The sequence below is a fragment of the Bubalus kerabau genome, chromosome 22, assembly GCF_029407905.1.
Source record: "Bubalus kerabau isolate K-KA32 ecotype Philippines breed swamp buffalo chromosome 22, PCC_UOA_SB_1v2, whole genome shotgun sequence".
NCBI classification, from domain to species: Eukaryota; Metazoa; Chordata; class Mammalia; order Artiodactyla; family Bovidae; genus Bubalus; species Bubalus kerabau.
Window position 1 is genome coordinate 21,409,788 of NC_073645.1, and position 26,145 is coordinate 21,435,932.

General features: G+C 50.0%; 2 protein-coding genes and 1 long non-coding RNA gene across 4 annotated transcripts; 1 reads left to right on the forward strand and 2 right to left on the reverse strand.

Annotated features, from left to right (window-relative positions):
• Positions 1-634: 634 nt before the first annotated feature.
• On the reverse strand, positions 635-8,885 carry AVPI1 (arginine vasopressin induced 1). Of its 2 annotated transcripts, none has more exons than XM_055561099.1 (3): positions 8,753-8,885; positions 2,152-2,549; positions 635-1,203 (listed from the first exon to the last, which is right to left on the reverse strand). In XM_055561099.1, the coding sequence occupies exons 2-3, from the start codon at positions 2,436-2,438 to the stop codon at positions 1,044-1,046; spliced, it is 447 nt and encodes a 148-aa protein (XP_055417074.1). In that variant the 5' UTR covers positions 2,439-2,549; positions 8,753-8,885; the 3' UTR covers positions 635-1,043. The 2 variants fall into 2 exon arrangements, with proteins under 2 accessions (XP_055417074.1, XP_055417075.1); XM_055561100.1 differs by having other exon boundaries at positions 2,152-2,597; positions 8,753-8,876.
• A 10,382-nt stretch (positions 8,886-19,267) lies between these two features.
• On the reverse strand, positions 19,268-22,743 carry LOC129636792 (uncharacterized). The gene is made up of 4 exons (XR_008707121.1): positions 22,610-22,743; positions 21,890-22,168; positions 20,324-20,363; positions 19,268-19,642 (listed from the first exon to the last, which is right to left on the reverse strand). It is a non-coding gene; the product is annotated as an uncharacterized LOC129636792 (long non-coding RNA).
• MARVELD1 (MARVEL domain containing 1) lies at positions 21,517-25,921 on the forward strand. Its single transcript, XM_055560467.1, has 2 exons — positions 21,517-23,784; positions 25,353-25,921. The coding sequence occupies exon 1, from the start codon at positions 21,675-21,677 to the stop codon at positions 22,194-22,196; it is 522 nt and encodes a 173-aa protein (XP_055416442.1). The 5' UTR covers positions 21,517-21,674; the 3' UTR covers positions 22,197-23,784; positions 25,353-25,921.
• Positions 25,922-26,145: the final 224 nt, after the last annotated feature.

Sequence of the window (26,145 nt, forward strand, 5' to 3'; positions counted from 1 at the left end):
GGATTTTACAGTTTTTGCAATGTCTGCTTTCTAAAAGCTGAAATAATTCTAAATTCCAAAATCATCTTTGCCCAAGGGGTTGGGATAAGGAATGTGGACTGGGTTTTCTTCTTGGCCACAAGAGGGCAGCCCTGCTCTGTGTGTGCATCCCTGTCCACCTGGAGCAATTTGAACCCTGGTTCCTCTAAGTGAGGATAATCAAGCAGATAGGAGTGGCGAGAGGGAAACTAAATGCTAATGGCTTCTTTTGAGCCAAAGCCAGAATAGCAGGCAGAAATCCTCACCTCAGGGGTTTTCAGGAAACTTCAGTAATGCAAAAGGCATGGTTGGTGCAGCTGCGGAGCCGCCTCAGAATGGTTTGCCCACAGGGGTGAAGAGGGCAGCGGAGGCGCAAGCACCCACTGCATTGACTGCGCTCATCCCACCCGGGCCTGTTGCCCACCATGCAGCTCTGACTGTAATAGGAGCTGGTGGAGGGGCCAAACACCCTTCTCCTCTCCTTGGACCAGGAGGCCAGCTCTATTTTCTCCTTCCTGGGAACTGCCCTCTCCTTGCAGTGGGCCTGAGCCTCACCCCCGGCTCCAGAGTGTCCATTTCCAGATCTTCCCCTTGCGTGACAGACTCACATAGCTCTCGATGCACATGGTTTATTTTGCCACTTGCACTACGTTTCCCTGTGCCGGCCTGAGGGGCAGGGGTGTGGGACGAGCTGCCGGACCGTGGGCCCCAGCTGTAGCAGGAGTAGTGGGGTGCTGCGTCACAGTGCCTGTCGCTTGACTCCCAGGAAGACTACCCTGCAGCCCAGGCAGTGTTAAACTGAGAAGCACTGAGGCAGAAACGGGCACTGCTTTTCCTCAGTCTGGTGAGGAACGGGTCCCCTGTGACAGCTCAGTGGAAGCCTCCGGGCCTGTTCTGGCCCGCGCAGGCCAGTGGCAGCAGTGAGGCTGTTGTGAGGCTGTCTCTTCTTTGCCTTCCCCAGCCCTTTGGCAAAAGTCTCTGTGAATCCTGGGGAGGATACAGCCGGTCCCGGCCCCTTCCCCGGCTCAGTGTCTGATCTGATGGAGGTAGCTTGTGGGTCCTGGCTTCCTCCAGTTCCGGCGGATCCGGGCACTGGCCCTCCTGGAGTTCACATGCTGCTCACTGGAAGCCGTCTCCGTGGCACTGCTCTGTGGTTCGGCCGGCGGAGTGCAGGGCTCTGCAGTTCTGCAGGGAACAGTCATGTTAAGCCAACATCAGTAAGGAAAGAAAGAACAGGGACTGAAGAGATTTTGGTCCTGATGAACTATTAAAGCACACTGTTCAGAGCCAAATGAGACCAGGGCTCTGGTCTCATCTCTGCCCCCAGAGAGCTGCATGACAAGGCAAAGCTTTCAGACTGCTTTTCTGTAAGGGGAGTTGGACTAGATCGGGGGTGTGACACTCTTGTGTTTCTCCACCCTCCTCATCCTGTCCTGTACAAGACCAGAGGGCAAGTAGCCTTCTTAAGATGATTCCAGCAGGGATTACTGATCAACTGAAATTCATAGGAGCAACAAAGCTGATCTGCTGCCCTGGCCCTGATGACCTCTGAAGGCCTGTTCAGATCTCGTGTTCTGACTGTGGGCACAGAGCATAACCCAGAGTGACTGCTTAGGCCACCTAGATGGTTCAGCTTGGTCTCTTGGGGGCTTGCTGTTCCTGAGTGGGCAGCGACCTAAGCGAAGAGGCGAAGGACTGGGGGAAATTTCAGGTGAAGTTTCTCAACAGTTTTTAACCCTTGATGCCTCTATGGTACTCCCCTATGCTATTTTCTCAGTAGTCCCACAGCTCAGATTATCACCCAGCTTACTTTTGAATGTTACCTGTTCAACAACAGGTAAATACGATTTTTTTTTTCCCTTCCAAACCATAGTCCCTCCCTGGCTCCTGGTTTGGAACCTCTGTGAAATGAGGTGGCACTGAGGGGACCCAGGCACCCCTTCCCATGGGAGTTCACAGGGTCATAGGTGACCCCAGCAGTAACAGTCTCTTAAGTGCCAACCACACAGTAGGCACTGTGTAGACCTGGCAACAACCCCAATGGCAGGTACTTCACAGGGAGGCCAGGTGAGTGGCTTCAGGCCACACCAGCCGGGAAATGGAGGAACGGGCCTGTCGTGCCCCGTGGCCTACCTGAGCCTGCTGCAATGGTGTACCGAGGGGCCTAGGGGCTTCTGCCGAGGGGGCCTCTTCCTGCGCAGCCTCTTCAAGGCCTCGGCCACACGATGGTCCCCTGCACACTCCCAGACAATCTGTGCCCGTTCCTCGGCCAGCTGGTCCCCGCTGCGCTGAAACAGGCCCTGGATCTGCAGCAGCTCGGCATCCTGAAAGATGTTGGCTGCGGCCTGCTTGCGGCCCCGGACCTCCGGGGGGGCCCGCCAGGGGGGTGGCTCGCTGACCACAGATGCAGGGGTGCCCATCCTGGGTGCTGAGGAAGGAGCAGGGAGGGACGTCAGCAGCTCAGTGGGTCCTTCCCAAGCCTGGGGGTCTTGACCAACGCAAGGGCTTCTGGTGTTTCTGTTCTCCAGTAGCTGAAATAGAGTAAGTCTTGACTTGAAATCACTGATTTCCCGGGGCACCTTGGGGAGATAATAACGATAGTCAGACTTTACAGTGTTTACATGCCTGACCTATGTATTAAGGGTCACAGAAGGTAAGGATTGTGCATCTTCACTTTAGAGATGAAGATGCACACCTCAGATGTTAAATGACTTTCTCATGGACACAAAGCCATGTGTAAGTGCATAGCCAGAAGCAGAGGCCAAGTCTCTCTGGCTCCAGAGTCCACGCAGACCCCAGGCCCGAGTGATAACACCCATAGCAGCTGAAATGTTTTAAGCACTCAGGTTGCAGGTATCCCCATAACAGGTGTACTCATATAACATCGTTGAATCATGAACGAGCACAACTGCCCTAGGAGGTAGATACTTTTTAACCTCCTCATGTCACAGGTGAGGAAACTGAAGAACAATACTCTGACGCTGAGACCCAAGCTGCACAGAGGCAAGAGAGGGGCTGTGGCCTTGGGCTCCACAGGCAGGAATCCGGCTTCCAGCCGCCTCTACCACTTACTGGCTAGGTGATCCTCCTCGTCTCCACTGCTTCCTGTGTAAAAAAACTTAATCAGCCATACAAGTACCTACTTCTTAGAGTCGCTGTGAGGACTGAGTGAAGACACAAAGCATTAAGACCATGCAAGATGTCCCACCAGTCTGCTTTTCCATCTGTAACACTGAGAAGAGCATCCTGTCTTCTATTTTCAAGCTCCAGGGGGACAGGGGGGATGAGTCAAGTCCATATAATTTAGTTAAACAGCATGAAATAGACCAATCAGATCTAACCACAGTCCAAAGAACCACAGAGAGAAAGGTAGGGGCAGAAGAAGGGGCTACGGGATTGAAGTATCCTCTCAGTGCAAGAGGCTGAAATCTATGATAAGTTCAATAAAAGTTAGGCTCGGGCCAGTGCCACACCCCACCCCCATATGCAAGAAATGAAAACAGAATTATCTCAGTTCTACGTAGTTCTCAGTGAATGGTAAAGGGATAAGTGGCTTACCCACCTTATCCTTGTCTTCACTACAGCCTGAAATGGCTATGGGATTGGAAAATAGACTGGAGACCAGAAGACCAAAGACTTGGTATTATACAGAACTCCCCGACTTCCCAGTTAGCTCAGAGGGTAAAGAATATGCCCTCAATGTGGGAGACCAGGGTTCAATCCCTGGGTCAGGAAGATCCCCTGGAGAAGGTAATAGCAACCCACTCCAGTATTCTTGCCTGGAGAATTCCATGGACAGAGGAGCCTGGCAGGCTACAGTCCATGGGTTGCAAAGAGTAGGACACGACTGAGCAACTAACACACCCAAGCTCTTCCTGGCTGTGACCTTAGGCAAATTATTCAATCTCTCTGGGCCTGCTTGCTCAACTAGAAAATGGGGCTAATAACACTTCTCAGGATTATTGTAAGGATTAAATGGGTCTAGTGTGTATCAGGTCCCCAGTGGGAGCTAAATAAATACAAATGCCCCTCTTCTTGGCCTTCTGGACTTTTTCACTTACAGCAGGGGTGTAATGTGGACCCTCCTTTTCCTCTGAACAGTCTGGCCTGAGCCAGCTGAAGGCCTTGCCTGTGCTCCCTTCTCCCTGCACAGTCCTGAGCCTAATGAGGAAGGCCTGGTTGCTAAGTCAGACCCCACTACAGAGAGATCTAATTACAGAGAGATCTGTCAGCCAGCAGCCAGCTTAAAAAAGAAATCAAATTTGAAATAAAAATTTAAATAAAAAATGTACAAACTCAACTGTAAAAAGTACAAAAGATCAGAATCATATAAATAAGAGCATTACCAGCTTCCTATCCTCAACCTACCCACCTGCAGAGGTAACCCTTACTCTCACCTGCCTTTGATGCTCTTGAGAATTTGAGCCATCTCTCCCTCCCATTCAGACTCCTCAGATATGACTGTTCCCCACCTGCCCTTGCCCTGGCCTTCCCTCCTCCTCACCTCAGTAGCCACTCTCCTTCTAATAATTTCTACACTCACCCTGTTTCTATCATAACCCGCTCTCTCTTTTGAAAAGATTTAGTAGCTAAAATAAACCTGCAGAAGACTTTCAGATAAATTAATTTAAAAAAAATTGTGCTTTTTATCTGGAAAATGGGGATTTTAAAATCTGCCTCTCTGTAGGCACAATTATGGGAATCCAGTTAAGACCTAATATGTGTGGTAATTAAACCTCCAGAACTGGATGATATCCTGTGACCAGAAAACAACAGTCACCAAGTCACACTTTCAGGCTGATAAAGAGAAGTAAAAGCTAACTACTATGGGGTGTTTGTCTTGCCAGGTGGCGCTAGTGGTAAAGAAACCGCCTGCCAGTGCAGGAGACAAAAGAGACGCTGGTTCAATCCTTGGGTCAGGGAGATCCCCTGGAGGAGGGCATGGAAACCCACGCCAGTATTCTTGCCTGGAGAATCCCATGGACAGAGGAGCCTGGTGGGCTACAAGTCCAAAGGGTGGCAAAGAGTCAGACATGACTGAAGTGACTAAGCATGCATGCCGGGGGTGTTTATTCTGAATCAGCAACGTGCATGATACCATTTCATCCTCAAAACCATTGTTAGGAATCAGGCACTGTTAACCTCATTGCCATTCATAGGGGACTAAAGAGGAGCTGAAATACATAGCCCTGAGCCCGAGCGCACCCTATCCTCAGGTGAGCCCTAGTCTAAGTGACTGCGGCCGGAGCTTTTGAATCACCAAGTTGCCCTCACAGCCTGGCAGCTCAAAGCACATTTCTTCCCATTATATCTGTGAAGACTGTTTCACTATTCTTTTCCAATTCATGTAGGGGAAAACTCGCCAGTAGAAAGGGAAGAAGGATGAATGTCCCACACCCCAGGCAAGAGTCGGGGCGTGGAATTTGTTTTAATCTTCACTAGTGCCAAAGTTGTTTACAGGGTGACAGGCCGCCCCCAGCCTTGAAGCCGTGAACCCATGGCACTCTGATGGGGAGGAGCCCCAGCCTCCACAGAAGGAACCTGGAGCTGCTATGCAGCCCAGTGCACAGAGCTCTGGCTTGAGTCAGAGGACTAGCTTCAAGCCCTAGTGCAGCCACTCACTGGCTAAGACACCTCAGGCACTTCACGTGGCCTCTGTGGGCCCTTCCTCTTACAGTTGAAAGGAAGGGTTTATTCTTAGAGTCTCCGGGGCGTGTGCTGGTGTTGAGAGTCAATGATTCCATGACAAGGCTGGGTCCACACAGAAGTGGAGATGAGTTAGCTTGTCTGCCAGGGCCCAGGAGCAACATGTGTGGACATGTCTGTATAGTTAGGTGCCAGGGGACTCCCCTTTTCTGCCCTCCTTAGTCTTCTTTAGAGGCCAGACACTGTTGGGCTGCTGTGGGGTTAGGGTCTGGTAGAAGAAAGAACTCACTGCTTGAAAGCATTCTAGTGACCCAGGCTGGCTGTGGCCAAGCCCAGAGTAGACTCCTAGGCTGGTTGGGGTGGTGGGAGAAGAGCTGATAGTCCTGCTCTGGGACTCAGGCAGTCTCACCTGCCCTTCTGAGAGACGGGTCATAGGATCAAATAGCAGCAGCTGTCTTAGGGAGGAAATGGCTCAGAGCCTGACTTTCCAGATGGTCCAGCCACCCACCTCTACCAGGGCTGCAAGGCCCTGCCTCCAGCAGTCAGTTACAGAGTTACAAACAAACCAACAAGGAACCATGCGGGCAAGTCTGAGCCCCCAAGCCTCAACCATATCCTCGTGAACCTTGGAGAGGTCTTGGCAACTCCAGATTTTGAGGTCCCTCACTCCTGGCTTGGCCTCCCACCCTGGAATTCAGACAGCAGAGTGAGGCTGGGAATAAAAATCAGTGGATTCCAAGTAGGATTAGATGGTAAACTTTGAGAAAGCTGAATCAGAAGATTCAGGAGAAAATTTACTATCAGGAGAAAATTTCCTGTCTCATTCAATGTGTTACTTTCCCACTGATTTCCTGGACAAGACCTGAATCCAGGGAAGTCAGTGTGTACTTGAACAATGGCCCTTGTTTAAACTGGGAAATGAAACCATGGGGCTATTAAAAGATTATAAATGGATCTTTCATTTCAGAGCTGGCATAAAAGATAGGCATGGATCTGTGAGCTAATGAGTAAAGACTAATTGCAAAATCCTTCAATTTGATCTAAATTAGCTTAAAAATGAACTCCCAAAGTAAATATCAAATGTTGAAATTGAAGTTCAACTTGTTTTGCAACAGGCCATAAAGGAACTGCTAAGCTCTGACAAAGAAATATATTTAAAAAGTGACTCACCATGCACTGAATTTGCAGTACACAAATATGGTGTCCAACCGAGCATTTTTTGTAATGTATGAAGCTCAGTTCAGACAGCTTTTCACACTGTGGTCTCGGGGACGTGCAGGGAACTATGACAGGCACAACACACTCATGTGACCTGGCCGGCAACTGAGCCCTCACTCATTCAGCTCACCCCCTTCAGATAGCACTGGTGATGATGATAATCTGTAACCAGAGGCCAAGGGCCTCTTAGAAAAAGAAAAAAAAAAAAAACAACCTGGAGGCTCTGGCCCAAGGCCCATATCAACATTTGTGACCTTGGCCTGTTTCCCTGCCCACTGGACAGCAGCCAAAATCCATGGCTCCTTCAAGCAGGAGGCTCAGTCCAAATGGCTGTGTGGGTCCTGCCTCCCACAGGGCCTAGCTCAGGCAGTAGAGAACTAGACACAGGTTGGTCTACAATTCTGCGTCCCAGAAGGTAGAGAAAGGAAATGGACCCTTTTCCCAGGTCAATTCTCAGATATGACCTGAAAATAAACTCCTGCTAGATCTAGGAAAAACTCTTTTGTAGAGTCCAAGAACCCTGAATTCTGGTTCTGCCATTGATAACTGAATACATTGGCAGGTCTTGGTTTTCCCCTGTCTCAATTTGCTCTTCATCAAAATGGTGAAAATAGATAACCCTTAGGGGATAGGAAGATTAATACTTTAGTATGCCAAGGACCTATCCCAGCACATTACGTCATGAATGAATGATGGAAGGGAGTTGTTATTGCTGTTGTTTAGTCGCTAAGTCGTGTCCAACTCTTTTGTGACCCCATGGACTGTAGTCCGCCAGGCTTGTCTGTCCATGGGATTTCCCAGGAAAGAATAGTGGAGTGGGTTGCCATTTCCTTCTCCAGGGGATCTCCCTAACCCAGGGACCGAACCTGTATCTCCTGCATTGGCAGGCAGATTCTTTTACCACTGACCTACCAGGGAAGCTGATGGGAGGAAGACAGGCTATTTAGCCTCCAGGGACTATAGAATCTCTGCCATTTTCATTCTCACTACTGTCATGAAACTCCCTCAGAAAGGGCCTTCACTCTTGGGAGAAGAGAGTAAAGGGAGATAGGTTCATCTGTAGACTTTTAAATCATACCTGCAGTAGAGGCTCCCTGTCAAGCTTGCTCCCTGTCAAATGCAGAACAGCACTTCCTGAGAAGTAATATCTTTAATCATCACAACACCCCTATGAGGAGGCACTATCCTTGTTACACCCATTTTACAGATGAGAAATCTGAGCTCAGAAAGGTTTGGTAACTTCCCAAAGTCACACAGATGGGTAGGTGATGAGACTGGGATGGGAACCCTAGTCTGATCCCAGCGCCCACACTCTCAACCACTGCTATTTTTGTTCCTGCCAGATGGCTGAGGAAGTCTTCATGGGGAGGAAGGACCCAGGAGGCTTTGAAATCTGCTATCTGCTTCTCCAGAGTTTGGAAGGTGCAGGGATCAAAGGCAGGTCTCCCAATACTGTGTGTCTGTGCCCTCAGCACTCCATGGTCCCGTGGGGAGTTAGAGCGATTACTCACCACGCAGGAGCGCAGAGCCAATAGACCTCAAATCGGGATAGGGTCAGCTAAGATGCGCCCACTCCAACCCCTTTCAACGCTTTCGAAAGGGCGAGCGCAGCTCTGAGCTTCCTGCCGTGATGGTGCTCACAAGGACCAGACGGCGTTCATCAACAGGACAAGACCTTGGGAGCGGGTATCCTGGCCGAGGTCACACGACGACACCACCAGAACGGGTCTGCCCCTAAGTCTTAGACGCGGCCGCTTCGCATGACGGGCCCTAACTGGACCTGGGAGTTCGGGTCTCAGCGACATCTCTGCTCTGACAGCCCTCCCACCCGCCTCCACCGCAGCAAAAGCTTGGCTGCCGACCTACGTACCTGGCCTCCCGAGGAGGACCACCTCGGTCGCAGCCGCGGCTCCCCGGAGAGAGCGCTCCCCAGCCCCGGAACAGCCAATCCTCAGCCGAGCCTAGGTGAGAGCTCCCGGCGAGCCTTCCAAAATCGAACGCGGAGACACGGTGAGCCAATCGGCGGCCGTAATGAGGCGAGGGGCGTGTCCCGGCTCCGCCCCCTTCTCTCCACTGGCCTGGAAATCAGAGTGCGAAAGGGCCCCAGGTCCAATTAGCGGCGGAGCGGCAGCGAGGGGCGTGCCCTCCCAGCCCTTTCCCTCCGCCCACTGCCACCCTCGCGCGGCGCCCGGAGGTGCCCCTTTCATTGACGTCAGTCCTCCAGGAGAGCGCGGTTTTGCTGGCTCCGGAGTGGGGGCGGGGCCGCATTCCTGCCCCGGGGTGCGGCGACGGCTGGCCCTGCCGGGTACACGTGACGGATGCCCCCCTGCTCTGGACCCGAGGCCTGTGCGCGCGGCGCCGTGTTCCTTGCTGCTGCGTGTGGCCCTCTGCAAACAGACTTGCAGCTCTTTGAACTCTACTCCACTTGTCTTCTGGCTCCAGTTTTGAGGGAGGAGGAGGGACAGTTAGTGCGGTAGTCAGACCTTTGGTTTCAAAGCCAGAATGTCGTGGGTTCTAATCTTGAAATCGGGTAATTTACAGTTTAGCAAAATATTGAAAAACTAAAAACATTTAATTGTTTATTACAGTTGTGATAAACATTAGGAAGGAACCTAAGCTCCCTTGGGGAGGTCCTAGAGGCAGAGTAATATTTTTCTGTGAAGGAGGTGTTGAGATTGAACAGATGAAGAGGCCTGGATCTGAGAAAAGAGGAGGGCACATGCTAAATAAGGCTAAGGTCAGGAGGTAACTTGATTGAGAAAGTCTTGAATGGAGGCCTGGAGTAAGGTCAGTGAGAGAGAGAGAGAGAGAGAGGTGGGGAATAGCACTGTATGTGTTTATTTAATAGACACTTTATAGCACTTACAATGTACCAATGCCAGTCAGACTTTACAAATATTAACTCATTTCATCCTCATGACAAATTTGTGTTTTTAGAAATTCACTTTGACTACAGCTTGAAACTGGGTTGGAAGGGCAGGAGTGGATGTAGGGTGTCCAGTAGGCCCTTGATCAGTACTTGTTTGCTTCATTGGAAGACAAGTTATTTGTGCACTGGTTTAAAAATGGTCACAAACGGAGCCTGGGAGTAGGCAGCTGGGTCTCCCTGACTTCTTTTTCACTTCAGAGCTGACCTTTGTAGTCATTTGAGTTCTCTTCTGTAAGAGATGCAAGGGGGGAAGAATAAGAGCCAGCACATGGGACTGTGGGGCCCCTTTGGCTAGGTGGAGGGTATATTTGGGAGCTGTTCTTCCTCATCCCGTGGTCTCCAATTCTTGTGTCCTGCACAAAAACATTGGCAATTGCTTTGTTGTAGTTTAAAGGGTTTTAACAGTGGTTTCTCTGTTGTTCCTGAAGCCCTGTGGAAATATTGAAAAGAACAAAGAAATCAGCAATGTTCATCTTCAATACAAAGTATTGCAAAACCTTTCAGTCAACTGCTTGGCTAAGGAGGGTACCATGCAGACATTTAAACCAAGAGGCTGGGCTTCTGAACCAGGAGCTCCTTCTACCCCATTCTCAGCAATAGGAAGGCCAAACTCTTGGCATATTTGTGCTTGAAGAGCTTAGGAACTCTGATGCCATGAGCTCTGATGAGCGTACCAGGATAGGAATTAGGAGCTTGTGGTTTCTGGGTCAGATGTGACTAAGGCTGGGTGGAGAATATCTGGTGTCTCCAAACATCTTTGCAGGCGTGTGACCATTGTGTGCTTACCGTACAATGGAACAGTTTCCATTATTGCAGCTTTATGATTCAGTATTTCTGATGAGAAGATGAGGCGCTTCCATAATCGTGTGGGCATGCAAGAGTGGGGCATCTGGGATCCACAGAATGCCTCTGGAATCCACTCCCCAACAGGGCTCTGTTTAAAGAGGGAAAGAAGGACTACTACTCTGGGGAATGGAGTCTTGGGTAATTCAGACCAACATCTGGTTTTACCAGGGATCAGATTAAACTGAGACAATCTTAACTGGGTAGAATCTCCTTGGGAGAAATATTTGAGGGGCACCAAGAAACGCCATAATCGAGATAAATATTTTAATGCAATATCTTTAAAAATTAATGCAAAATATCTATGATGAATAAAATATCAACATTTGATGGCAACCCACACCAGTACTTTTGCCTGGAGAATTCCATGGACAGAGGAGCCTGGTGGGCCACAGTCCATGTGGTCACAAAGAGTCAGACACGACTGAAGCTACTTAGCACAGCACAACCTAAAGACAGGTTGTTGCTTGTTTTATGACCCTGCCTCATTTTTCATCGAGAACAGTCATTTCCAATCAGCCCACGGTTGCCAGGCAGGTCACCACTGTGTCCCCTGCCAATTGGATTTATGAGTGTTGACAATAGTGTCGGAATAGATTGGCAACACGGAGATTTATATATGCTTGTGTTTTTTAATCATAGAGCTTTAATCCACTTTTTTCATTCGGTTCAAAATATGGAAAGATGTTTTGACAATTGTATCTAGGGATGCACGTTTTTCCTTTAGCCCTGAGCTCCAGTATGGCTCAGCAAGGTGCTCATTTTTAGGGGAATAGAGCCTAGGAAAGGGATTCTAGCTGCTCAACCTTAGGCAAATGACTTAACCTCTCTGCTTCTCTATTTTCTCATCTATAAAATGGAAATCATTGTATTACCACCTCCGAGCATTGCTGTAAGGATGAGGTGAGTGCTATAGGCACAGTGCTTAATATAAACCTTGCTACAGATACTAGAGCAGCATTCAGTGTCTACCCTCTCTATCCTGCAGGAATTGTTCCAGCAGCTGTACAGTCACAAATGGTCCCCCAGTGGGGTTGAGGCTTATTCCCATGGGTTTGTTGTTGCTGGATGTTCTGTTCTGGGGAGAGCAGAGAGAATTTCCACACTCAGCTGACAAGCAACAGTGACTCTTGAGTCAACTCCATTTTTCTTGATAAATAATCTGGTCATTTTAAACTTTTTAAAAAATGCCCTTCTGCTTAGGGCATTACACGAAGCAACTTATTACAACTTTCTTCTCTGAACTAACAGTCTGAAGAGACTGAAAATAACAAAGTCCTATAGGCAAATGGTGCATTATAGAAACATCTTTTTAAAAATACACCACTCATGTTAATCTAACATTCAAGGTCAGTATTGTATTAGTCTGCTTGGGAGGCAAAAACAAAATACCACAGTGTCTGGGTGACTTAACAGCAAAAGTTTATTTTCTCACAATTCTGGAGGCTGAGAAGTCCAGGATCAAGGTTCTGACTGACTCAGTTTCTGGTGAGATCTCTCTTCCTGACATGCAGACAGTGCCTGCTCACTGTGCCCTCACGTGGTGGTGAGAAAGAGAAAGATGCCTCTCTGATGTTTCTTCTTGCTGCTGCTAAGTCGCTTCGGTCGTGTCCGACTCTGTGCAACCCCGGAGATGGCAGCTCACCAGGCTCCCCTGTCCCTGGAATTCTCCAGGCAAGAACACTGGAGTGGGTTGCCATTTCCTTCTCCAATGCATGAAAGAGAAAAGTGAAAGTGAAGTTGCTCAATTGTGTCCAACTTTTCGCGACCCCATGGACTACAGCCCACCAGGCTCCTCCATCCATGGATTTTCCAGGCAAGAATACTGGAGTGGGGTGCCATTGCCTTCTCCGGATGTTTCTTCTTATAAGGACACTAATCTTATCAGATCAGACTCTGCTCTTATGGATGCTCCCAGCTAACCTTAATGAATTCATTACTCTAAACACAGTCACAGGTTAGAGCTTCAGCATATGAATTTGGGACACAAGTCAGTCCATCAGTTCAGTTCAGTCACTCAGTTGTGTCCAGCTCTTTGTGACCCCATGGACTGCAGCACATCAGGCCTCCCTGTCCATCACCAGCATCCAGAGCTTGCTCAAACTCATGTCATCCAGGACTTCCCTGGTGGTTCAGTGGCTGAGACTTCACACTCCCATGTAGGGGGCCCAGGTTCAATCCCTGATCAGGGAACTAAATCCTGCATGCCACAACTAAAGACCAAAGATCCTATGTGCCACAATTAAGACAGCCACATAAAGAAATAATAATAAATAAATAAAAATATAGATAAGTAGATACAGAATAAATATAGCTATAAATGTGTTTATATGCGTACACGTATGCATGTGTATATGTGTACACATATATAACCATGAACATACACAAACATACACATTTCCCATCTGTCTGCTGAAAGGGCCTAGAAGCCATGACACTCAAAGAGGAATAAGCACACTTAGCACCAGTTATTGATTTCTCAATATCATTCTCCACAAAGGGTTCCTTGGATAAATGATTAATTCTACTTCTGGGATTGAGAAAGTTCAAGATGACCCTACACCATCTTGTGCAAGAAAATAAGGAAGTACTCACAGAATGATGGGGATGTGTCAAAAGGACTAGGAGTCAGATTGTAAGGGCTCCCATTAGCCAGACGTGGAACATCAAGATAAAATAGGACAGTAACAGATTATAACCCAATGAGCAAAAATAAGATTATATGTTTATAGTAATATAACTATTAAATAAGTAAACAGAGGAGAAGAGAAAGCTTATAGTAGGATGCCAGCTAATAAATGTAGAGGGAGCAGTGCAGTTGGGAAATCACTAATGCTTTCTAAAACAGCCATGTGGCCAATTACAAAAACAAGGACTATAGTAGTTTTGCGTATTTTCCCTCTTAAATACATGGTATCTTTGTATATACTGGCATTTTTTCTTCCTCTTTATGTTTTCATTTTACAAGTGAATTGTTGGGAGTTAAGGTTACAATTTAGTCCTTATGTAACACTATATTTTCCAAATTATTACAAAATCTGAGAAGTATTTAGATTGGTTTTGGAGAGAGATGAGAATTGCTTATTTGTAAGAAAGATAGCTGTAATTCATTAGGTGGACATATGGAACTGTTTTATCATTGTATGGAACTCCAGATGTAGACAGAAGGTTGCATATGGAAGTTGAGTCCCTTAAATACATACGTAACTGCCTATGTATTGCGCCAGTTACCTCTGTGATAATTGAGTCCATTAGATATTTCTCCTTTTCCGGCTGCTGCAGTGCTCAGCTTTGCCGGTAGAGGGAGCTGGCAAGACACTCCAGGAGGAAGGCCTCTCCTTGGTTGTGGAGCGCTCTTCACAACCCGCTCCTTCAGGTTGAGTCTTCTCCAGTGCCGCACAGGTGGAGCACATGTGGACTCTTCAGGGCCAGGTCCCGCTCAGGGGCTCCTGCAGCGTGGGGGGGTTCTTCATCACTTGTATCCCACAGCACGTGGCAGCCAGCAGTGCACAGTGGCCAGCAGCTTCCCTTGGCCCCCAGTTGAGAGGCTCTGTAGTGAGTTTTGAGGTGCAGCAGCTCCTTGTGAAGAACTTCCCCCAGTACCACAGATGGCAGATTTCCAGCAGGTTCTGCCAGGATGCATTGGTTTGCCTATTAAAGAGGTACTCACAGACAAGATGCCTGCTATTTCTAGAAATTAGCTAACTCTGGGTGGTGTGCGTGAAGTGGGCAATCCCTCCCTAGGTTTGCAAGGTCCCAAATGTCAAAACATCATAGAAACAAAACAATACAGCAAATAATAAAACATGATAGATACACAGGAATTCAGAGTTCAGTGAGAGTAGCTTGTCTGTACTTCACAATGTTAGGACTTCATCTGGAAGTATTGAATGCAGAGGTTGACCAGATAGCTGAGGGTTGGAAGTCTTCCGTCTTTCCTGATGCCTCAGGGCTACCTGAGTTTTGGTGAGCAAGGAAGAAACTGCCTTGTTTTTGTTGACAAAAATTGGTGGTGGTTTGGTGGTTTAGTGGTTTAGTCTCTCAGTCATGTCTGACTCTTGCGACCCCATGGACTGTAGCCCACCAGGCTCCTCTGTCCATGGGATTTCCCAGGCAAGAATAGTGGAGTGGGTTGCCATTTCCTTCTCCAGGGGATCTTCCTGACCCAGGAATCGAAACTGGGTCTCCTGCATTGCAGGCAGATTCTTTACTGACTAAGCTACAAGAGATTTGACATAAATTAGAAGACCCTGAAGAGAGACTTCACTTTCACTTTTCACTTTCATGCATTGGAGAAGGAAATGGCAACCCACTCCAGTGTTTTTGCCTGGAGAATCCCAGGGACGGGGGAGCCTGGTGGGCTGCCGTCTATGGGGTCGCACAGAGTTGGACATGACTGAAGCGACTTAGCAGCAGACTTAGCAGCAGAAGACCCTGATGTTGGGAAAGATTGAAGGCAGGAGAAGGGGACGGCAGAGGATGAGATGATTGGATGGCATCACCAACTCAATGGACATGAGTTTGAGTAAACTCCAGGAGTTGGTGATGGACAGGGAAGCCTGGCATGCTGCAGTCCATGGGGTCGCAGAGTGGGACACAACTGAGCGACTGAACTGAAGAAGTCACAATGTCATTTCTGCCATTCCCTTGTGTGTGCTAAGTTGCCTCAGTCATGTTTGACTCCCTGCGACCCCATGGACTGTTGTCTGCCAGCCTCCTCTGTCCATGGAGATTCTCCAGGCAAGAATACTGGAGTGGGTTGCCATGCCCTCCTCCAGGGGATCTTCCCAAACCCACGTCTTTTGCATCTCCCACAACCTTGAGAGACAGGTCAAGGTTATCTCCATTTGACAACTGAGGAAAATGACAGACTAAGCTAGGAACCAAATTTAGATTTCCAGGCCACTAGAAATGCTACAGCTATCTTAAAGTCCCTGAATCTACCTTAACTGTGAACTTTCCCCAGTCTTACAGAAGACTCTTTATAAGACATGGCCCACTCAAACCACACAGCCAAAAAAAAAAAAAAAGCAAATCTGGTCTCTCCTCCACTACTGTTTGGGTCTCCAACCTCCCATTACCACTGGGGCCTCTTAAGGTTATGATGAATCATGGAGAGTTCCCCTGATGCTGCTTCTTTCAAAGCTGCATGATATTCGATAAGTCACATAACCTCCCTGTACCTCCATTTCCTCATTTTCAAGCAGAAGTAGCTTAACAGCCCCTGCCTCCCAGGGTTGTTAGGGGAAGTATTGAGACAAGTGGTGCGTGGCTGCCAGATAGTGCTCTGCAGCTGTTTATTCTTGTTGGGCCATTTCCAATTTTATCCAAGACTAAAGGGCAGTGGTGGGATTGACTTGGGCCATCCTGGCTCAGGGGTCCATCCTCACAGGTGAGGCCTCTCCTTTCCCCCAGAAACAGGGTTCCCTGAGGTCTGCACATTGCATCACAGATCCCAGCAGGAGGGGGCAGCCCCTCAAGGGTGTGGTCTCAGGGCCACCCACCTTGGCAGCCCACAGTCACTTAGCCCTGGGGAAGCAGCCTTTTGAGCCAGTGTCCTGGGTGGCTTCACACAAAGACCAGCCTCAGGGGGTACATGTGGTTCCAGGTCTGGTCCTGGCCAGCCTCCCCTGGGGAGGAGGGCTGAGCTTTGCCAGAGTCAAACGCCTTCACTGCTGGCCCAGGCCTAGTCCATGGCCCCTTGCTTCTGCTCAAAGATATCTCACGTCTCCTGCAAAGGCCTGGGCACTCCTTGAAAGCTAGATTAACAGGTTCAAGAACCTCCAGAATCCCACCTAGCTCCATTCAAAGGAGACCCCCCCACCCATCACCCCCATGCCCCTTGTTCCTGCAGGCTGGTGGGAGCCATGTGGAGAACAAGCCTAGAGACCCACAGGTGAGAATGTGGGTTCTGGCCTGGCTCACAGAGCTCCAGTAGAGCCCCCTGTCCTGCAGCTGTAGGGGACTTCCTGGTTAGGTACCATCCCAATGGTGTGACAGGCTGGATTGTGAATCAGGAGACCTAAGTTCTAAATTTGGTACTCATTTCATCAACCAATTGTGTGACCTAAGACAAGTCACTCACTCTCTCTGAGTCTCAATTACCCCCTCCAAAAAATGAGAAGCCTGGAGCAAATATTCTTTAAGGTCTCTTCCAGCTCAGGCATGCTCTTGTAGCATAATGCCAGTACACAGTACATGTTCAGGAAATGTTTATCTAGTAATTTAACTAGATTTAAGGCAGGATTCTCTAGGTCCCTGCACCCGTGTACTTTCTTACTATGCTTTTTGTCTCTGCTGTTAGCTGATTTGGGTCAAGTGCCAGCTTAGGGCTTGGCACACAATAGGTGTGAGTTGAGTCTATATATACGGCATGTTTACAGTCGCCCAGAGACTGAAGACAAAACAGAATCTGACTGTGAGCAGTAAGAGCTAGTCCTAGGATGTCAGGGTGGGCTCTGTGGTCCTTCTTGTTACAGGTCGCCTCATTGCTTCGGGGCTCAGAGCAACTGTTAAGTGTCACTACGTGTTCCCTAAACAATCTGGCCTTACTTTGGCTCACAGTGCTCCTTCTGCCTGGAACACCTGTCAGGACTTATATACCCAATTTATAAGCTAATAAGCTAATCTGCTGTTGTTTCATGTATACCGGCAGAAGACACAGGATTCCTGGGTCAGAGACAAAGGATTGACCGCCGTTGGCATAGCAAGCAACATTCGCACTGTTGTTACACATCTTTCTCTGGTTTTCAAGTTTCACGGGGACACCACGGAGGGGCCCAGGTGGATGTTACACATGCAACAGGTTTGTGTCATAGCTGAGGAGCACTGAGCTTGGAAAACCCACCACTGTCCCCTCCTACCTCACCACTTTTATCATAAGCAATAAGCAAGTCTGCTCTGTGTCTGGGAGAAGATGTTCCTTCATCCCTCGAAATTCCTGACTGCAAACACAGCACTGAGAAATGATGGGGGAAAGAGCGGTCATGGCCTTGCATTCTCAGCATACACGCCTGGTGATAACATTCAAAGAGGCTCAGGACCTGCCTGATGGGGAACTGCCTCGTCCAAGACACCTATCCTCCACCTCCGCTTGTCAAAATCCCATCCATCCTCAAATGACACTTTGTTTTTGAATCTTTCTCCAGCCCTCCCACCACCAACACTTTCCATTTTGTATTTTCCTTATAATTCTTGTCTACGCCTCTTTGTTGTGTCCACAACTGTCCTTCTCCTACCAACAGAGTGTAAACACTTAGAGGGCAGGCCTTGGTCCTCTTCATTCTTGTATTCCACACCCAGCTCGTTTGCACCCATTGGGTGCTTAGACTGTACTTGTTGTGTTGGAGGTATCTAGATCTTTGGGCATGGTTATGCTTCTGCAAAGTCTGATGGACTGCCTTTTGGAATATTTTCAACATTCCAGAGGCTAAAAATACCTCCTCAAAGCTGTCAAGAATGTTTCCTTGTAAGGAGTAGGATTTGCCTTGTGAAGCCCAAAGTTTATGTCCACCAGGTGGCGCCCCATCCCCAACTCTCCAGATGCCTTTTTTAGAGGGAAGGGATTCTCTTGTCTGCCTCTAAATGTTTGTTGGCTTAGGTCCCCCACTTACAGAGTTTTGTAGCGTAATTCCCTGTCATTGGTCCAGCACAAAGATTCAGCGTTCAGCTGTGCATTCTAGTCCCAGCCCCACTCAAGACTGGCACCCTGAAGACACTGAAGGATGTCTCTCCAAGGGTTGCTCAGGGATGTTGAGGGGAAAAACCTGAAATCGGGGCTAGAAGACCTAGGTTTGAGTCCCCACACCGAGTAGCTGTGTTTCTTTGGGCAAGTCCCGTAACCTTTCTGGGTCCCTGTGAGAGTAGCTGAGAATTAAATATGAGAAACTATATAAAAGCACACTGAATGTGGACCTGGGGTCAGCCACACCTGGGCTGCTGTTTAAACTGTCACCCATTAGTTCTGTGACCATGGTCCTCTTCCTTATCTCTCTAAGCTTTGGTTGCCCCATCAGTGAATCAGAATTAACACCAGTTATTTTACTTATTTTATAAAGTATGTGTATTTGGCTGCATTGGGTCTTAGATATGGCACGTGGGGTCTTCAGTCTTTGTTGCAGCAGGTAGGAGCTGTGGTTGAGGCATGCTAACTCTTAGTTGTGATGTGAAGGATCTAATTCTCTGACCGGGAATTGAACTTGGGCCCCCTGCATTGGGTGCTAGGAGTTTTAGCCCCTGGACCACCAGGGAAGTCCCAATACCAGTTATTTAAAGAGTTGGTATAAGGATTAGGTAGCGCAATACATATGAAGTGCTCACAATAATGCTTAGTGTATAGTAAGCATTCAGTTCATAACAATCACATATATATTATGTATCCCTAACCCCTCAAATAGTACCGAGCATTACTAAGTGCTAACACCCATCTGCTGAATAAAAGGATTTCACAGATGAGGAAACTGAGGCACAAAGAAGTTAAATCACACACATACACACACACACCACCTCCCAGCACTAGGGAGTGGTGAGGCAGTGAGAAGTAGTCCGGCAGTCTGCCTCTCAGGCTTGCACCCTGAGGGTCTATGCCATGCTATCTTACAAAAATGTAAGTGGTATACACACCATTTTTTAATTTAAAATTTACATTCGGAGTTTTCTCAGGTACCTGTAGGTGGGGCTGAGTTGGCAGTGGGAGGCATTAGCTCCCTGAAAACCATGTAGCTTTTCCCTCAAGGGGAGCCAGGGACCAGCAATCTCATCCCATGACTGAGATGAGGGACAAGCTCTGCAGGGTAGATAAGCTGGAGGTCTTATCCAGGCACACTTCCCAGGACAACAGGTGTCTTCTCACTTCCACTGCCGTGTCTGCAGCTACCCAGTCATCCACTCCATGGATATTTACTGAATCTCCTATGTGCCAGGCACAGGCAAAGATGGATAAGATGGAGCTGACTTAGAACTATGCTGAGGGACCCTCCAATGAGGTGCCTAGAAGAGCCAACAAACCAGAGGAAAAACATTTAAACTGGGCATTGAAGGTTAAATAGGAGTTTGTCAGCCAAACGGGGTCTGGGATTGAAGCGCTGCTGCTTAGTCGCTCATCCATGTCCCACTTTTCGAGACTCCATGAACTGCAGCCCACCAGGCTCCTCTGCCCATGGGGATTCTCCAGGCAAGAATACTAGAGTGGGTTGCCATGCCCTCCTCCAGGGGATCTTCCCAACCCAGGTCTCCTGCATTGCGGGTGGATTCTTTACCATCTGAGCCACCAGGGAAGCCTAAGAATACTGGGATGGGTAGCCTGTCCCTTCTCCAGGGGATTTTCCTGACCCAGGAATTGAACTGGGGCCTCCTGCACTGCACATGGACTCTTTACCAGCTGAGCTACCAAGGAAGCCTGGGATTGAAGAGCCTATTCCGGAACCTTAAGAGGTTTGATGGGGTTGGCATACTGAATGTGAGCATGGGTAAGAAAAGGAAGAGGGAAACCAGGAAATTGGGAGTCCCTTGGGGCCAGATTGTGAAACATGTCCATAGAAGAGATAGAACCCTATATCCTGTGGTCAGCAGGAAGCAGTGTATACACAACCAGGTCTGTATTTTAGAAAGATGCCACAGTGCATGAAGGTTAGTTCATAAGAGGAGGGAAGAAAGACAAGCAGTAATTACCAGCTTCGTAGTCTTAACACCTCTAGGCTTCCTTTTTCTCCTAAGCAAGATGAGAAAAATAATGGTATGTATCTTATGTGCATGAGTGCTAAGTTGCTTCAGTCGTGTCTGACTCTTTGTGACCCTATGGACTGTAACCCACCAGGGTCCTCTGTCCTTGGGATTCTCCAGGCAAGCATACTGGAGTGGGATGCCATGCCCTCTTCCAAAGGATCTTCCTGACCTAGGGATGGAACCCATGTCTCTTATGTCTCCTGAATTGGAAGGTGGGTTCTTTACCACCAGCGCCACCTGGGAAACCCCTGTACGTATCTTTGGGGGCTGTCAAATGAGACTTCATAAATGAGAATTCCTGCAAAGCACTGTAATAGCAATAATGTAAAGCATTGTTGGGCTTTGCTATCTCTTAGAGCTGGGTTTGTGTCTTGGTCGTACTGGGAAGTCTACTTTTAGTACACTTGATGGCAAAGAAGGCTGGAAAAGAGACTGGACTAACTCGGACTTGGCTTTGTGCAGTGGGAAGCAAAGTGGAGGCCTGGAGTGGGTGATGGTCCCTTTCAATGACAGAAGGACTCAGATGGCTGAGTCCAAGTCTGAGCCCAGCTTTAAAGAATAAGTTTGAGTTGAGCACTAGCAGGGTATGATACTCCGATGTCCAGGTGAGAATAGGTGGCAGCTTAAGCCCAGCACTGCTCTGCTCGCTCGCCAAGGAAGGGCCGGGAGGCCCCAGCGGGCTGCAGGACAGGAGAGAGGAGAAAGAAAAGGGCCCAGCCTAAGGTTGGGAGTAGGGGCGGGGGTGGGGGGTTGGGGGTGGACTGGGGTGGGGGCGGGGTTGGGGGGTTGGGGGTGGACGCTCCAGCTCCAGAAGACAGCTCTCTGCTCCGAGGCTGGACCGGAGCCAGGGAGGCAGAGAGGCAGGGCGGGCAGATGTGGTATAAACTTTTCCCAGTCGGACGGAAAGGAAGACTTGCGTCCTGCTGGGGCTGCGGGTGCGCTCCGCCCTGCCCCGAGGAGAAAGGAATCCGAGTTGGGAGTTTGGCGACTGGTGGACGAGGCCCAAAAAGAGAGAAGGCAGGAAGCCGGGAGGAGCGCGTGGGGGTGGAGACGAAGTGGGGGAAGAGAGAGGGCGGGCAGGAGGGGTGGAGAGAGAGAAAGGGAGAAAGAGAGGGCTGCGGGGAGGAGAGCGGGGAGGAGGGGAGGGGAGAAGGGGAGAGGAAGAGAGGAGGACTCGGAGAGGAGCGAGGAGGCCGCAGCGAGCTCAGGGGCACGTCCGCCGGGCCATCCCCGCGAGCCAGACGCCGCCATTCCGCTGCTCGGGGCCCCGCCGCCGCCGCCGCCGCGCCCGGGGGCCATGCTCCCGCCGCCCCCGCGCCAGCCACCGCCCCAGGCGCGCGCGGCCCGCGGCGCGGTGAGCCTGCAGCGGGCCTTTCTGCGCGGCCCGCTGGGCGTGCTGAGGCTGCTGCAGCTGCTGGCGGGCGCCGCCTTCTGGATCACCATCGCCACCAGCCGGTACCAAGGCCCCGTCCACTTCGCGCTCTTCGTGTCCGTGCTCTTCTGGCTGCTAACCTTGGCCCTCTACTTCCTCACGCTGCTGGGCAAGCAGGAGCTGGTGCCGGTGCTGGGCTCGCGCTGGCTGGTGGTCAACGTGGCGCACGACCTGCTGGCGGCCGCGCTCTACGGCGCAGCGATGGGCATCATGATCGGGCAGACGCAGAGTCACAGCTACTGCAACCTCAAGGATTACCAGATGTCCTGCGCCTACCACGCCTTCCTGGCGGCAGCGGTCTGCGGCGGTCTCTGCCTCGGCCTCTACCTGCTCTCGGCGCTCTACGGAGGCTGCCGCCACTGCCAAGGCGAACGGGAGGTGGCGTGAGGCCGCCGCGCCGCGGGGCTGGGCACCCGTCCTTCCAGCTGCCGCCGCCCCGCTCTCGGGAGCCCCGGCACCCTCCCTTCGCCCCGCGTTCCCGCCGCCTCCCGTACCCCAGAGCCCCGATCGCAGTTCCCGCCCCCAAGGCATCGCCGCGGCCCAGAGCCGGGACAGCTGCGCGGTCTCCTGGGACCCCATGGGCTACATCCGAGGGGGCGGACACACACTCGCAGACGGGCCGCCCTGAGGCGAAGCCTCGCGGTTCCTCTTCCCCTTCCCGGCTGCGAGCAAGACGTGGACAGGCGCCGCGTAGATCCGGGCGAGGCTCCCAAAGTGGAATCTGTATACTGGCGGCGCCACTGCCCCCTCCCTTCCGCCCCGCTTTGGGCAGAGCGCCCCCTCGCCCTGGCCCTCCTTACAGCCCCGAGTGCTGAAAAAAGCAGGCACGCCGCCGCGGGCGGAGCCGGGGACCGGCCTCCGCTGGTCTCAACTTGAGCGACGGGTGTGGTTTTAGTCTGGGATTGCGCGGGTCCTCTGCGCAGCCCTTTGGGGCCGTCCCTCGGTGCTTTGATTTCTTGCGGTGGGGCCCATCTGCAACGGAGAAGATGGATAGGAAGTGCCCGTGGGTTGTGACTTTCTCCTCTGCCTGTTCCGCCTTTGTCGTCGGGGTTCAAGGAGGTCAGGCCCTACCGCCCACTAGCTTTCCTGGCCTCACCTTCCCAGCCTTCCTCTCACCGGCTTCTGTTCCATCCCCACCTCCCTGTATCTTTTTTCGTTAGGGGTCCCACGTCACTGTCAAGGAATGTTGGGCGAGCCCCACCCTTTTTTGCAGATGGAGACCAAGATAATGCCCTTGGGAACAGCCAGAAAAAGATTATAACCCCATCTTCCCACCCCAAGTCAAGAGTTGTCTAGCAGTGTTTACTTTAAAGTCTTGGATGTTTCCGGGAATCCCGGCTCTGGAGCTAGTTAATGGATGGTTTCAAGGCCAGGGGGGGTTGTCAAAGGTGCTTTCTCCCTTTTTTTGAAGATTCACAATGCTCATTAGCATATCAAAGGCTCTGAGAAGTCCTGCACTGAAAGAGGCCCCTGAGTAATGGAATTTACAGTGTTAAGTGCCTCTGGACTGGGATCAGTTTCTCCCACCTTATATTCCAAGTAGTCCTGACTCTCATTTATCAGCAAGGGGCCCAGCCCATTGGCTGTGGTCTGTTTGAAGAGGTGGGGCACTCCCTCTCTTCCCAGGGAATTTCTATAACAGAGAGAACCCACCCCTGCCAGGCCAACGGTAGCCTGGGGGACAGTGGATTTGAACATTCCTTTACGAAGGGAAACGCTACCCACTCCAGTATTCTGGCCTGGAGAATTCCATAGTCTGTGGGGTCACAAAGAGTTGGACACTACTGAGTGACTTTCACATTACGTTTTTTTGGGGAAATGAAGCCAAGGTTATCCAGATGGTTTCCCGGTTTCCCAGTCAAAAGAAATATCACCCCTAAGAGATGCTGACATTGACCATGAGCAACTGGCAGCAGTGGGTCACACCAAACAGAGAACACTCTGGATCTGGGATGAACAGCTGGCCAGCTGTAAGGTAAGATGCTTCTTGGCTTTCTGGAGAGATCATAGACCTTTGAATAAAAAAGCTCAGAGACCCTTCCTTTTCTAAAAGCTAAAGTTTTCATTCAGAGAGCAAGTTGAAGGGATGTCAGTAATAACCACAATGTCCAGAGTGGTGACAATTCAACTTTTTTGCCAAGTCCTCAGAAGTCTGCTCTTTGGAAAAGTTTTGACCGTCTCTGGATTAGAAACTAGAATAGAGGAGGTCAGAGTATGTTTTTGTGAGCATGTTTGTGAAGCTTAGTGGAGATGTCTTAGGTTTCTCTGTCACAGTGATGAAGATCTAAGTGAGGATGTGGAGTGCTTTTGTAAGTTTTACAGAGTCACCACTTTGCATCTTTCCAGCCCTACTGTGTGCCTGGCACTACTCAAAGGACTCAGTGTATTTATTTCATTCTCTCAATAAGCCTCTTGAGCTGCGTTCTATTCTTATTTCCATATTCTATATGAGGAATATGAGTCTCAGAGAGGTTAAGTAACTTACCTAGAGTCTCCCAGCTGGTGAGTGGTGAAGCTCAGATTTGAAACCTGGCAGCCTGACCTTTTCAGAACCAGGCTGTACTGTATTACAATAGGGTGTCAATACATGTTAGATACCATTAACATGGTTATCTTGATTTTTGATTTACTTAGTTTAAAAATTTTTGACCAAGCCACGTGGCTTGCAGGGTCTTTGTTCCCTGAACAGGGGTTGAACCTGTGCTGTGCCCTTGGCAGTGAAAGCGCTGAGTCCTAGCCATGGACTGCCAGGGAATTCCCCATGGTTATCTTGAGAAAAAAAGTTTTTTTAATTGTGGTAAAATATTTCTAACATGCAATCGATCATTGAAACCATCTTTGAAGCCAACAGTTCAATGGTGTTAAATACATCCACATTGTTGTACGACCATCAGCACCATCCATCTCCAGAACTTTTTCATCTTGCAAAACTAAAACTCTATACCCATTACAATTGTGGTTGTTCATGTTATTGTTGTTGCCCTTGTTTTCTGTCCTCTGGGAAATCCTGAGCCCTTCAGCATCTCAGGCTGGAGTCCTGCTGCCAGGCCTGCCGCACTGTCCGCCCCGCCACCCACCCCACCCCCACCCGTTTCCTCAGATCCCACCACTGGTGCCAGCCAGGGCCTGAGGGTGGGCTCTGCTGGAGTGCTGGGGGTGTCAGGAAGCCCAGCGACTTTGTTTCTTCTGTTGCGAGTTACAATGTTGCTGAGGCCATGGAGACTCCCAGAGCAAGTCATGCCGATGTCTCCTAAGGCCCACTTCCCTGGGCCAGCAGAAGGTTTCAGTGTCTTCACTGGCCATGGAGGGATGAGGGAAGAGGGAACAGTCTTTGCTCAGCAGCTCCCTTTCCTAGGATATGACGTATTCAGTGGAAGAGCAAAGATGGTGAAGGTTCATTTTGCCTTGACATAGAGAAATCCCCCTTCTGCTTGTGTCTGTGACTTGGCACAAGCTTCCAGACACCTGGAACTCAGCCATGCACCCCTGAACCCTAAACAGTGGCTTTTAAGCTCCAGCACATGCTGCTTTTCTCTATTTTAGATCATCACAGCTCATCTGCAGCTCAGATCTGGCCCGCTGAGGACCTCTTCTTAGCCTCAAGCCCATGGTGTTCTGTCTGTGATCAGATGACCTTACTCAGGAGCAGACGTCTCCCTGGCCTTCATGGTACCTTATCCAGCCACACGTGCCTGAAACATTCCAGAGCTCACCGGCTCTGCTAGCTGTGCCTTCCTGCTTGGCCTCCCACTGTTTCTCCAAGATGTGGGAAGGACCCGAAGACGGCCCCACACCATCTTCTGCTCCCTTCCAGGACCCGGGCCGTGGGCAAGGCCATCTGAAGTTGGTCTGGAACTTTGAGTTCTGGAGGCAGCCTCCTTGGCCTCCCTCTCTGGACTCCAGGACTCTATCCAACCTGAGATTGCTGTGGGCTGTCCCCAGCCCAAAAGTCTGGGACCACTTGCAGGCCCAGGAGAGGATTTCTCTGGTGTTCTGCGAAGGCCTAAAGAGAGGGTGGGTGAGGAAGGGTAGGGAGTGGGGACCGAAGTGCCTCATTCAGTAGTTTAGTGATGATGACGGATACGCTTTTCTGAATAAACTGGTTTGTCTGATCTGAGTGTATGTGTCTTCTCTCCTGCCCACCCTGTGCCAGGTCCCCCAGCCTCCTTTCATCATCACATTTTGCCACACTTGTCTGCCTCCTTTCTGCTTTCCTGGCTTCCCCTTCTTTCTGGGAGGGAAAGAAAAATGAGGTCATAGGTTTCCAGTTAAGGCAGGACACAGGAATCAGAGGAATAAGACTATGTCTGTCCCTGATTGAGGCTGGAGGGAATTC

Coding starts and splice junctions, on each gene's coding strand:
- MARVELD1 (XM_055560467.1), top strand. CDS start 21,675: ATGCTCCCGCCGCCCCCGCGCCAGCCACCGCCCCAGGCGCGCGCGGCC.
- AVPI1 (XM_055561099.1), bottom strand. CDS start 2,438: ATGGGCACCCCTGCATCTGTGGTCAGCGAGCCACCCCCCTGGCGGGCC. Junction 1,204..2,151: donor CACCATTGCAGCAGGCTCAG/GTAGGCCACGGG, acceptor TGTTCCCTGCAG/AACTGCAGAGCCCTGCACTC.